The sequence below is a fragment of the Zeus faber genome, assembly GCF_960531495.2.
Source record: "Zeus faber genome assembly, chromosome: 22".
In the NCBI taxonomy this organism is placed as follows: Eukaryota; Metazoa; Chordata; class Actinopteri; order Zeiformes; family Zeidae; genus Zeus; species Zeus faber.
The window spans coordinates 2,007,770-2,021,806 of NC_137209.1; the positions used below are offsets into that span (position 1 = coordinate 2,007,770).

At 40.9% G+C, this 14,037-nt stretch overlaps 1 protein-coding gene across 4 annotated transcripts in view; it reads left to right on the plus strand.

The window, feature by feature from the left end:
• Positions 1–14,037, plus strand: part of mtm1 (myotubularin 1) — a 65,094-nt gene that overhangs the window by 49,087 nt on the left and 1,970 nt on the right. For 2 of the 4 annotated variants that reach the window (XM_080023093.1, XM_080023094.1), the window contains exons 9-14: positions 2,854–3,036; positions 3,296–3,451; positions 6,690–6,737; positions 7,525–7,617; positions 10,507–10,629; positions 13,424–13,600. In XM_080023093.1, the coding sequence (XP_079879219.1) occupies positions 2,854–3,036; positions 3,296–3,451; positions 6,690–6,737; positions 7,525–7,617; positions 10,507–10,629; positions 13,424–13,600 (780 nt within the window). The remainder of the gene's footprint in view (positions 1–2,853; positions 3,037–3,295; positions 3,452–6,689; positions 6,738–7,524; positions 7,618–10,506; positions 10,630–13,423; positions 13,601–14,037) is intronic. The other 2 variants (XM_080023095.1, XM_080023096.1) reach the window with 1 other exon arrangement.

The following is a 14,037-nucleotide window of genomic DNA, read 5'->3' on the forward strand; positions in this document are numbered from 1 at the left end:
GAGGTACTCACTGAAGAGCTGGGTCTTCAAGTGCCTCTTAAAGACAGAGAGGGAGGTCCCTGCTCTGGTCATTTTTGGCAGCTCGTTAACGTGGAACTACAACTGAGAATAGCCTGGATTGCCGTGGCTGTATGGCCGGCAGAGCCAGGCGACATTCAGTTGACGAGCGCAGTATCCGGGGGGCAACATGTGCTCTTACAAGAGCATTTAAGTAGGCGGGAGCATTCCCAGCAATCACTCTGTAGGCCAGCATAAGAGACTTGAACTTGATGCGGGCGGCTACAGGTAACCAGTGGAGCTCGATGAGCAGCGGAGTGACATGTGCCCTCTTTGGCTGGTTGAACACCAGTCGCGCCGCCGCATTCTGTATCATCTGTAGTGGCTTCACCGCACAGGCCGGCAAGCCTGTTAAGAGGGCGTTGCAGTAGTCGAGACGGGACATCACCAAGGTTTGTACCAGCAGTTGAGTGGCATATTGGGTCAGGTACGGCCTGACTTTTCGGATGTTGAGTAGTGCGAAGCGGCAGGACCGGGAGACGGCGACAACATGGTCCGAGAATGTCAGTTGGTCATCAATAATGACACCAAGATTCCTTGCAGCCTTGGTAGGAACAAGAGATAGAGAGTCGATTTTAATATCAATGTTGTGATAAATACCTTGTTTGGCCGGGAAGACCAGCAGTTCCGTTTTCGCCAGATTTAGTTGAAGATGATAATCCCTCATCCATGTGGATATGTCAGCGAGACAATCCGAGATCCGCGTCGAGACAGTGGGGTCGTCGGGCGGGAAGGACAGATAGAGTTGAGTATCATCCGCATAGCAGTGATATGAAAAGCCATGTGAGGGGATGATCGGGCCCAGTGAGGTGGTGTATATGGCAAAGAGGAGGGGTCCTAGCACCGAGCCTTGGGGCACCCCTGTGGTGAGGTTGTGAGGCACAGACAGCTGGCCTTGCCATGTCACACTGAACGAGCGCCCAGTAAGGTAAGATTCGAACCAGGAAAGTGCACTGCCCGTTATGCCCATACTTGAGAGTATGGACAGGAGTATGCTGTGATTGACAGTGTCAAAAGCAGCTGATAAGTCTAGCAGAATGAGAGCCAAGGATTTGGCAGCAGCTCTAGCAGTTTTTAAGGCCTCTGTCACAGACAACAGGGCTGTTTCGGTGGAGTGACCACTTTTGAAGCCAGATCGAACTGTATCGAGAAGGTTGTTTCTTGACAGGTACTCTGTAACCTGTCTAGAGACCGCCCTCTCTAAGGTTTTGGAAAGGAATGGGAGGAGAGAGACCGGCCGATAGTTTTCTACTTGACTGGGATCGAGTGAGGGTTTTTTGAGCAGTGGTGCGACCCGAGCCGCTTTGAAAGCGGAAGGGAAAGTGCCGGAAGTTAGGGAAGAATTAATCATATGTGTGATTGCTGGGGTGATAGTCAGTGATATTGTTAGGAGGTATACTGAGTGAACCCAGGTGCAGAGAACAAGGCAGAGGCGAGGTGGCAAAAATAGAGGTTTTACTCAAAACAAGTACAAAAACTGGGCAAAAACAAATAAGAAGTCTCGGGAGCTTGGAACAAGAGCGTTGTCATGAGGTTAGACAAACTCAAGACTGAGCGCCCGAGGACACAAACTACAGGGTCTAAATAGGGATGACCAAACGAGACACAGGTGAAACATATCATCTAATGAGGCAGGGTAATCAGGAACAGAAATAGGTGAAGCAGAGCAACCTTGAAAAGGCAGTACTGGCGGCATCTAGTGGCTGATGCTGGTAGGACCCGGGCGAACCCTGACAGATATGGCTTGAAGGAGGTTAGATGGGATCGGATCTAGCGGACAGGTAGTAGGACGGCTACCCCCCCAGCGAGGGGGGTGAAACCAGGGAACGATGGGCCTAGGGCTGGAGAAGACAGGTTGTGAGTAAGTTGTTTAGTGAATTGGCTGCTGATGGCTGCCACTTTGTTAGTAAAAAAGGAGGCAAGGCAGTCAGCAGTGAGGTTAGTAGCTGGGGGAGGTGGTGGAGGGTAAAGCAGAGACTTGAAGGTGGCGAATAACTTACGTGTGTCTGTGGCACCGTTGATCCTATCGTTGAAGAAGGCCTTCTTAGCAGCAGTGATGCTGGAAGTAATTGTAATTATGCTCTCCACTGCTCCAGAGTAGGACTTGAGGATCCCCACCAAGACACTGAATTTCTTTAGCTGCCTGAGGTGGTAAAGACGCTGCCTTGCCTTTCTCACCAGAGTGTCTGTATGTAAAGTCCACGTTAAATCCTCCATGAGGCTCCCAGGTACTTGAAGCATCTCAACCTGTCGACAGAAGTCCCATTATTCACCAACGGCATGTGTGTCCTCGGTTGTAATCCCCTCCTAAAGTCCACAATCAGCTCCTTAGTTACTACTATATTGCATACTATGGTTTTAGAAATACTAAACACTCATTTAGCATACTAAATAGTATGGTAGCGTGCCATTTTGGAAGCAACAACACATATTCCAAAATTCAGTTTCCAAGATTGAGCTGTCTTAGCTATAAACGTCATAACATTATACAATTATTTTTGAGGAGGTTGCAATTAATTACGACTGTAATCTTGCAAAAAAAAACCCTGGTGATTTGACTTGATGTTTCCAGGTACATTGGCCAGTTCACAAAATTAATTGTAAGGTTCAAGGTTTCAATATCTGAGTGTTCTACTCATGTGTAGCACTTTGTCACTATTTGTGACAATTTTACCGTCAAACCTAAAATATAATATACTGACTCCTGGTGTTAGATTTGATAATATCAGAGTTAAAATATTGTAACTCTGAACATTGTTGATTTCAACCAACATGACACAATATTTGCTTGTACAGGCCACGGGAGGAGGCTATGAAGGGGATGAGTACCAGAACTCTGAGCTTGTCTTTCTGGACATCCACAACATCCACGTAATGAGGGAGTCCCTGAAGAAGCTCAAAGATATTGTCTATCCAAATGTTGAAGAGTCCCACTGGCTCTCCAGTCTGGAGTCCACACACTGGCTAGAACACATTAAGGTGGGAATGAGGTGGATATGTTTGATCCATTGTGTACACATTCCTTGACTGTATGAATGTATGTCTATCTATGTATTTTTCATATTACAATTTTGTGTGCTGTTAAATGATATGTCATTTTTGAAAACATTCTGCAGACCTAACAAGTGACGATAACGTCGTAAAAACCATGATATGGTTTATGGGACTTTTAAGTAAGACCTTAGAGCCAATTTTGCAAAAAGAAAAAAAAGGTTTACCTGTCTGTTTCTTTGAGTAGATGGTGTTGTCAGGAGCCATTCGGGTAGCAGACAAGGTCTCCAGCGGGAAATCTGTGGTTGTCCACTGCAGCGATGGCTGGGACCGCACTGCTCAGCTCAGCTCACTTGCCATGCTGATGCTGGACAGCCACTATCGTACTCTCCGTGGGTTCCAGGTCAGAACCACATGCACTCCACAATTTCAGGGAACTGTGTCCATTAATGTTAAATGTTGTAGTCTTTTTACACAGAACACAACAGCAAGGATGCAGTTGCCTTCCTTTCCATCTCTACGTTGACAGAGCACTAAAAATATTTTATTTTAGTTTTATTTAAACTTTTTTTAACCAGGAAGGTCTCATTGAGACAAGCAGTCTCACTTATAAGAGAGTTCTGCGACATCACATAAACATTTAGGTTGCAGAAAACAAAACATACATAAAATACAAATAACATGAAATAAACATGAAATGCAGGTGTATGAAGATAAAACCATATTTAATGTTAAAGTGCACATGTGCAAGTGCTACTATAGTCCATCTCCAGTAGCTTCATGAGTTGCTTAAAGTTCCCTAGGGAATCACCTTAGACAGTTTCAGGTCCTTTTGTAGTGAATTCCAGGCAGAAGGTGCGGAGTAGGAAAACGCCTTTTTATTAAGCTCAGTACGGACTGTGGGGACTGACAACAACAAATAGTCCTGAGAACATAGTTGATAGCTGCCGAGATTATGGGAGATGTAAAAACAAAGCTAAGAATGCAGCAAACCAAGGATGGACTTCTAAATGTAAGCCAATGAATAGATCTACGCATGGCAGACAAGAGAATACCAGTTTACTAAAGGATAGAGTACAGTGATGTGTGAGGGGCTTACACCCAGTGATGAACCTCAGAGTGCTGTGGTAAACAGTATCCAACATATGTAAACAATGAGCTGGGACATTTATATAGAGCATATCACCATAATCAAGCAGGGGCAAGAAAGTTGCAGCCACAAGTATTCCTAGATTTAAAAGAGAAGCTAGATTTATTTCTTAAGTTGAAGCCCAGCTTTAGCTTCAAATTTTTTTTGTTGTTTTTTTTTTAAAGCTGTTCAATATCACATTTAAAAGTCAGGTGGTCGTCAATGATGATACCAAGGTACTTGGTACTCAAATGAAGTGCCTTGGGCAGAGGCACTTCAGGTTTCATTTGTTCAGCACCAGTTTGTGTTCATACCAGTATGACAGAATGATATTAAAAGCATTCTGAAATGACTCAAGGGTTTGGGTTACTGTACTGGCATAGCAATATACAATATGTCCTCGGCATATAAATGCAGAGGCATTAGGTAAATCCAGGCTTAGTTCATTTACATACAGTAGATGGGGAATAGTGTCAGTCCCAAGATCGAACCCTGAGGCACACCTTTGTTGATACCATAGAATACATGAAAACAAACCCTTATATTTGACACATTGATTGCATCCAGTCAGATAGTTTTCAAACCAACCCACAGCATGGTCAGTAAGACAGATGCTTAGAAGCCTCTGCGTGAAGATATTAAGGTCCACCGTATCAAAAGCCTTAGAATAGTCAATGAAAAGAGCAGCACAAATGCCTCTTAGAATCTAAGGCTTAAATAATGCATTTATGTCATTCACCATTTTTGTTGCAGCATTGACAGTGTTACAGAAATTAAAGGGTCGCTTTAATCTGTACTTTGTCAGTCGGTGGTCTTAAATAAGTGGCAGACAGACGTTGGTTTTACTTGTACAAGGGTCGGATCAGAGATGTGCTAAGGAGCAGCTCTCTGAGTAGAACAGTTTTTTTTATTTTCAGGGAGAGAGTATTTGGTCAATTCGATGTCACAGATACAGAGAATATACAGTCAGCTTGACCTCACAGGTGCAGAAAAGAATTGGTCAGGCCAAGAGGCCGTAGGTGGAAATCCATACGGATCAAGGATCAACTATGTAACGTTACACCACCAGCAGCATTTGTTGAATACTGCTGATCTGTGGCACGGTGGTGCAGTGCATTGCACTGCTGCCTCACAGCAAGAAGGTCCTGGGTTTGATTCCCGCCTGGGGCGCTGTTGGCACCGTGCTCCGGCGGGTTATCTTCCAAAAACAGGAGCCTTTCTGTGTGGAGTTTGCATGTTCTCCCCGTGTTCACATGGGGTTTCCTCCACCTCACGTCAGTAAGGACCCCCACCAAAAAACATGCACCCATCATCGTCTGACCAGCGATGGACACTTATCACCTGGTCCCCGGGCGCGTCCACGTATGCTGCCCACTGCTCCTGGCTGTGCCCCCGGAGGAAGGACAAGCCAGGATTGGTCAAAAGCAGAGGAGCCATTTCACCGGCCACCATCAAGCATGTGCATGTGTGTGTGTGTGCAAGCATGTGTTGTGGAGTGTCGTGTGACGATTAAAGACTGTTTCTTTCTTTCATCTCTTGACCAAGAAGCGATCAACATAGCGAGTGCAACATAGCGAGCACTCTGCATTCCAAAAGCTGTGGGTGTAGCTTCTATGATTTTTTTTTTCTATTTATTCTCTTAATTCTCAATCTTCTAAGCCACTTTTTAATAATCATCAAGAACCGCTTGCAAAAACATTCTTTTGACAACCTTTGGGATGACAAGAGCACAGCATTTCTGTTATGCATGACCCCCACACGTCCCCCTCTTTGGAAAACGATCTTACAATGTTTTAATAATAAACTAATCATCATTACTTATCCAAGAGGGAAAGAATCACCATGATAGAGACAAATAAACATGTACTTGGAAAAATAGAAACATCAGATGATGTATTTGACGAAATATAATGGTTGACAGAAATTGGAACAGCAATTGCGGCACATGGCTGGGTCTCTAGAAATATTTGTTGTGCCTCGCTCTTCTTAGCAGCTGTAGCCTCAATACATTTGTTGTATTGCTTTCTATGATTCTTCTGCAATTGCTTTGTGAAATTTGTTGTATTAAAGTTTCCCATGCTAGTGCCACCCCGCAATACACATGCTTTACTGCCTTGTGAAGTACTACCAGCTGACATTGTGGCCACTCCAATACTGTACATGTGCTATGCTGAATGGCTAGCTTATTGTTGGCTTATTGTTGTTTCTATATAATTGCTGGACCGTAACTAATATTAAGTAGCATAAGCGACATTATAAAGGATTTCTGTGATTTCTTTGATGATCGGAGATCTGAATCTCTTTTTTTATCTCTGTTATCCATTCTAGCATTTTTTGCTGGTAATGGCCCAATACCATTACTTGTTATCGGTGCCATCTCTAATATACAAGAAGTTTTAAAAACAGAATCTGAGGAGTACCAAACACCAAAAATAAAATGCAGTCATCCATGTTCCTGTAGCCCTGAAGAAAAAAAATAAACATGCGTTTTATTGTTTTTGTGTTTATTTAGGTGCTGATTGAGAAGGAATGGATACGTTTTGGACATAAGTTTGCCTCGGTAAGTATTTTGTCATCCTTTAATTTTTACATTTTCTGTAATGGCTGTTGTTTACCAAAGCTCAATTTGTATTAATAGTGAACTGTATTACCGTATTTCCTCAAATCGTGACCAGGGCCTTTATTTACCTCAACTGCAGAGGGTACCAGCCAGGCCTTAATTGGAAGTAGGCTTATATTAGAGGCAGGCTTTTATGTCTAATTCCCTCTGTTTAATAAGTATATTTGATTATATTTTAGTATGAATTTAAAATCAAACTTCTGTCTGGGTGCCATGCCATTCAAACACGTGTATGGTGAAAAAAGAAAGATCTTAAAGTTGCACTTGTGGTGGTAGCTGAAGGGGGAAATACAGTTTTCAGAGTTCGCCTTGAACGCACCACCTCCTTCTTGGAGTGCTGGAGAGCGAGATCGCTTAGTGGGACATTTCCTCCAAGAAACGATCTGCAATCTGCTATGCAGTGGAAGGAAATTAAGTAAATTAAATACCTGTAAAATAAAAACACACTGTTTTTATTTGCTTTGTTTGGGAGCGGAGCTCTGCGAGAACAGCACCGGAGCTCCGATCAGTTTTCCCCCCAGGCTGTATTTGAGTCACGCCTGTATTTGTTCGTGTAGACCACGCCACCGGCATTTATTAGAGGCCCGTTTTTTTTTTTTGGCTACCAGTTTATATTTGTGGAAATTCCATATTATTCTTTCTGATATTATGATCCAAATTTCAAACAGTTGGCTAATTACATTTGTTTGCTTAATATCGCTTAAACTGTGTCTGCATGTTTTTGTAGAGAATAGGTCATGGTGACAAGAACCACGCGGACCAAGACAGATCACCCATCTTCGTTCAGTTCATCGACTGTGTATGGCAGATGACTAAACAGGTAGAATATTTTTGGGCACTCAACAAACCCTGCTGGGTGTTTTCTTACTGTTGATTGTGTCTTGCTCTTTTCGGCTTTTTCCTTGTTTTCTTGGTATGGAAATATATATGAACACGCTTATATCAGACCTGCCAACCTGCATGCATTCTGTGTACCAACCATGCAATTCTTGGTCGAAATACGCACGTACAAAATGCCAACTGAAAAAACACAACGTATATATATATATATATATATATATATATATATATATATATATATATATATATATATACATTTTGTAATTTAATTACAGAAAAAAATAAATCAAACAATACAAAACAATATAGAACATGTATTGAGTATTTAAACTACATCCCTGGGATTGGACCAGATGCTACAACCTGTGGTTCTGTGAGCCTTCTCTTCTAATTCACTCAACATCCACTGATACGCAGTGGTACTTCATTATCCACCAATGCTGCATTGCTGAGGTAAAATGGTAAGTTGGGGAGTAATAATCACAACAAATGTGACCGTAATGTTAAAATATAGAGCGTTGGTAATAGAGATGCACCGATCGATCGCTTGATCGGCCATGAGCGGTGACCAGATATATCGTGTTGAAAAGTTCTGTTTTTTGAAACTCGTTATTGACGAGTCAACTCAGTTAAACGAGTCGTTCGATTTGATTCAGTTGGTTTAATGCTTGGTGAGTTCTCGTGAATGAGAGTGAGAAGAGTCATTTATTAGTTTTAAGAGTAATTTATTATTATTACTTTTTTTGTTGCAATCATTGCAATTTATTATGGAATGGCAGTACCATATAAATAAAATACCGTTGTCATACCAAGCCGCTATTAATAGGCAATTGACACCTTTTCCATTGCCAGGAGAAATTCAGTATCTTTTCTGGTGTGTCACATTTGACGTCACGAACACGCTGGAAAAGGGGCATGTCATGGTTCCAGTGTGATTGGGAACAAAACAGTAGAGGAGACAGCAACTGAAACAAACAACGACAGAAAACTAGATAACTTGAAAAAAAGTATTTTGAGCCATTCAAAAGAATCAGATCACTCATGAACGACCCAACACTACAGTAGAAGCAGCATAGAGCAGTGCGCTCCCCGCAGTCCTTCAGGGGCGGGGAGCAGGGACCGGCTTGGAGCAACGCTGGAGTGACTCGGAGCCCGGTGGGGAGAGTGGGGGTTCTCTGCTGTGCTCCTCACGGTGCGATCCCCACACTAACAACATTTCACGGTCACTCATGCAGGAAAAAAGTCAATAACTTATGATATTGATTTTTGATTCTAAATGAGATATGAAATAATGGAATGATACAGGGATATTCCTGTCTATTTATGCACCAGCGTCCGGAACTCCAACGTGCGTCGCATCACGCAGGTAAAGCGACCAAAATTAGTTGGTCGACCAATTGGAGGTGGAGCCGGTTAAAACCCGGATCTTTTGCCGGGCCATTTGACCCGGTACTGAGACCCATGTTTTTCCTTTCCAACTGGTGACAAATGCCGGAAGTTAGCGAGTATTACCGGGTTTTTGGTGCAGTAGGAAAGGCGTATAATAGGTATATTTGCACTTAAAAGTGAAAGAGACAAACTAGACATTTCCATGTTAGTTATATGTTGTGTCCAGTTACAGGTTGCATTATTCTGAAACTTGGTGACAGTCCCATTTTCTGTTTTATTGGAACTCAGTGACCGTTACATGTTCTGTTATTGTTCTACAGTGAATAATGAACAATAGTAAACACACAGTGTCAAAATCAGCAATCTCAATATTGTGGTAACTGACAATTGCAGCGGTTATCTGTATGTGCTGCTGTCCTAACATGTGAGCGTGATCAGATCACATGATGTATTTGATATTGACGTACAGCAGATATACACAATGAGACCAATTGATAAGAACATTTTACACATACAGTATAAACATTGTGAATGAAAATCTGAATCGGCCAAAATCAGATCAACGGGTCATTTTTGTTTTTTTTAATCGGTAATGGGAATCGGCCAAGAAAATTGCAATCGGTGCATCTCTAGTTGGTTAACATGTTCAATAACTTTACAAGATGATGTATTTCAAGGGGGACATCCTAATGAGATAAATTTGTATATATAGTTAGCCGTAGTATCTCACATACAATGTGATTAGTTTTGTTAAGAGACTGCTACGGTGTGAATTACTGATGGAGTCATTTAGCTGCAGTAACTCAAACGCCATGGAGACTCCCTGTAACACTATTGTTACTCAAAATATTTTCCCAAGGTTGGCAGATCTGTTATTTGTACATTCATTCTCTATCTATCTAAGTAGTATGATTTATGTGTGATTTTTGCCATTTGAAATACATTTGAAATTTGACAAATAACTGATTTTAATGTGGAAGTTTGAAATTTCATATTAAAACAGTATTTTGCTGAAAATGACATAATTATCTAAACGGACATGCCAACTCACTTTGAATTAAAACCATTTCTTTACACTTGTTCTGCCTCTAGTGGAGCGACTCCAGGTATTTGGAGCAAGTCATAAATCTCTCGAATAGTCAAAAGTCCTCAAAATCTAAGTTTGATTGGTCACTATGTTCACTTACACTCTCCATTTTTGATGCTAGCTGGTAGCCTAGAGTTGATGAGAATCTACATAATTTATTATCGGTTGCCAGGTTGATGATAATACACATTTAATTACTAATGCCGCTGATGATTTCTGTTTGTAGTAAATTGAGAGGGAAACCAGCAAGTGAAATTAGCTGGATATGGCCTTTAAATTAAAAGTAGTGATTTTAAATGGTTCAGAAACTAGTGTGGTGTGGATTTGTGTGCAAAATAATAAATTCTAATTGTTGTTGCTATACAGACTTTTCATCTTTCACTCATTCTCTAGCGTTTTCAGTTTCCCACAGCGTTTGAGTTCAACGAGCATTTGCTCGTGACAATCCTAGACCACCTGTACAGCTGTCGCTTTGGAACCTTTCTCTTCAACTGTGAGAGTACACGGGATGAGCATGTAAGACACACACACACACACACACACACACACACACACACACACAATTCCTGGCGTACTGCATACTAATGTACATGGTCATACTATCGTCCAGCATGCTTTAGTGTGAGCAAAATGTGAGTAAAAAGAACGATGGCTCTCTCGGACACACTACGTCATACATACTTATGGCCGTGCCACTTCCTTTCACCACATTGCATAGAAATTTGACTGAATTTTTATATAGAAATTTGACTGCATTTTACCCCCTTCTCGCCCTAACAATGCATTGTGAGATATGCTCGCAAATATAAGTGCAGAGTTTGTAACTATGTTATTTCAACGGATGTAGGATGTCATCCTGGTACTTTTCACAAACCTTTTGAACATATACTATGATTTAGGACATACTAAACACTAATTTGGCATATTAAATACTATGCTAGTGTGCCATTTTCGACATAGTGTAGCTCTGCCTTTCCCATTCCATCTTTCTTTCTGGCTTGCACTGGTATTCCAAGTGTGTCTACTAACACCATAACTAACATCACTTATATGTAACACCACTTAAACAAAATGTACAGTGGTGCTAGAAAGTTTGCATTGACATGTATGAGGAATTTGTCATGATGATTATTGATGCGTTTCTACCGACTATTTGCTATTTACTATTTTAAAAAGCTTAACAGTGTGAGGAAATTTTTTTTTAAAATAGAATCCAACGTAAAGTTAAAATAAAAAACAAAATACCGGGTCTGAGACATGCTTCACGTGCTGACTCCTGTCTGTTAAGAAGCCAGTAAATCTGGCTCGCTCAGCTGGGAGAATATGTCTCAGAGAAGAGCTGGGCTGGTGTTGAATGTGGAGCCAAAGTCCACAAACTGGATCCTAACGTACTGTAGATACCAGTGAAGTCCAGGTGATGGAGGACTTTAGGTGTGACATCACAAGGTGTTCAAAAGTCTTCATTACCACAGGTAAGAGGTCAGAGCGATGGGTCCATAGTGGTAAAAATAGAAAAGAGCACCTAATTATACAAACAACACAAAATACATTGTTTTTCATTCATTAATTGAGCAAAATTATCAAACAACCAATATCTTTGTAGGGAAAAGTATTTGAACCTTTGCTTTCAGTTCACCCTTGAGCAACAATGACATCAATCAAATCTTTCCAGGAAATGTTGATTAGTCTCATAAAGTAAGCTTGGATACATTTTGGTCCATTCCTCTTGTTCCTCTTGTTGCTCTGGTTTCTTGCTTGAACACCTAGCTGCAGGCCCTGCCACAACTTTTCTATTGGATTACGGTCTGGACTTTATGTGGCCATTCCAAAACGCAAGATTTGTTCTGATTTAACCAAGACTCTTTAGAATGACTTATGTGTTTGAGGTTGTTGTATTGCTGATTAAAACTACCTTCTGTGCTTCAGTTAACATATTGATACCCTGACACTCTCCTGTAGAAGATGCTGGTGTTTAAACAGAATTTAAACTGCTTTCATTGATATCAAGCGGTCCTGGTCCTGATATTGCCATTATATTGCCACCACAAGTGTCATGATTGGAGTGAAGTTCTCATGTTGTCATGCAGTGTTTGTTTTTCTTCGCCAAATGTAACGTTTCTCACTTAAACCAAAAAATAATATTTTCGACTCATCTGTCCAGGGAACCTTCTTCCAATAGCCTTCTGGGTCATCCAAGTGATCTTCAGCAAATTTGAGACAAGGGGCAATGTTATCTTGGCTACCTCCTTACTATCCTCACATGCAGGCTATTCTTGTGTTCCACTCTTGGGAGAGTAATAATTGTGTTGAATTTTCTCAATTGGAACACTATCTGCCTGATTGTCAGATACCGGATTGATGAAGCCCAGACTCTTTGGAAATTGATTTGTAACATTTTCCAGCCTGATGAGCATCAATGACTCTTTTTCCAAGGTCCTCCTTTGATTAAGGCTTGGCGTGCTTCCACAAATCTGTGTGGTGGGGACATAGTTACGTTGACGTTTTTAATAGATGTCCTTGATGTAAACATACCTTTTCAAGACATCTGATGTTTGATAATTTTTTTCTTGTTTCTGTTTTTTTGTGTTATTTGTTAAATTGGGTTCCAGCCTTGATCAAAGGAAGACCTTGGAAAAAGAGTCATTGATGCTCATCAGGCTGGAAAATGTTACAAATCAATTTCTAAAGAGTCTGGGCTTCACCAATCCAGTATCTGACAATCAATCAGATAGTGTTCCAATTGAGAAGATTCAACACAATTATTACTCTCTAATTGTTACTGATCACATTGTAGGTAATAAAGCTAATTCTAAAGCCTTCACAAACTTTCTAGCACCACTGTACAAAGATGCACTTGCTGGTATCAAACTGTGGTTTGTGGTTTGTAGTTTTGTCGTCTTGGAATGAATCATGATAATTTTTCAGTACTTTTATTATAATAATATTATAATTTTTATCATAATTTATATAACTTGTCTTTCTGACATGCAATGGCAAGTATATTGAGTATAAATATTTTTACATTTGCATTTTTTTTCTATTACATTTACAGAGAACAATTGTTGATGGCTCTATAGAGTATCACTTCAAATTGTAGTTTTCCTTTAACCCAACTTATTGGCTCAGATTCAAGGTGTTCATGTTAATGTTCCTATGTGGGGAATATCATTCTTTGTCATTGGAATGAATTGTTTATATTTTCAGTGATTGTGCAAAGTTTATTCAAAGGCATTTGTTGTTCCAAAGGTCCTGTCTTATGCACCTTCATATGTTCTTTCTTCCCTTGTTCCTTTCTCTTTCTCCCATCTAGGAGGTGAGGTCAAAGACCGTGTCCCTGTGGTCTTACGTCAACAGTGGTAGTGATAGTTACCTGAACCCGTTCTACACTCCAGAATCTGGCCGTGTCCTCTATCCCGTGGCTAGTATGCGTCACCTGGAGTTATGGGTGACTTACTATATCCGCTGGAACCCACGCATTAGGCAACAGGTAAAATTGCAAGACAGAGTGATAGGAAGGTGGATGTGTTGGTGTGGGTTGTCCTTCTTCAAGTTGCCTAGAAGACCAACCACCACCACAAAAAAAAAGATTTTGTCTCCCCAAATTGTTGGGATCGTGGGTAATAATAATAATATTAATGTTCCACATGCATGTACATACATATGCACATACATATAATATTCCAACTTTGGTTGACTTTGTGCCTCCTCCTGTTAGTGGTCATTGTGTTGTAGATGAGGCTATATTCTTGAAGTAGGAGTTCAGCAACATGGTCACTTGAAACTAAAGATAGGGCCACATTACGTGATTTCCTATTCAATTTGGTAACAATTTGAGATTGGGTGGAGAAGTGGTAGTCCAGGGTAGTCGCACTGTAGAATCATAGCTGTCATCGATATGTATGCGAGTGAAAGACTTAAATCTCT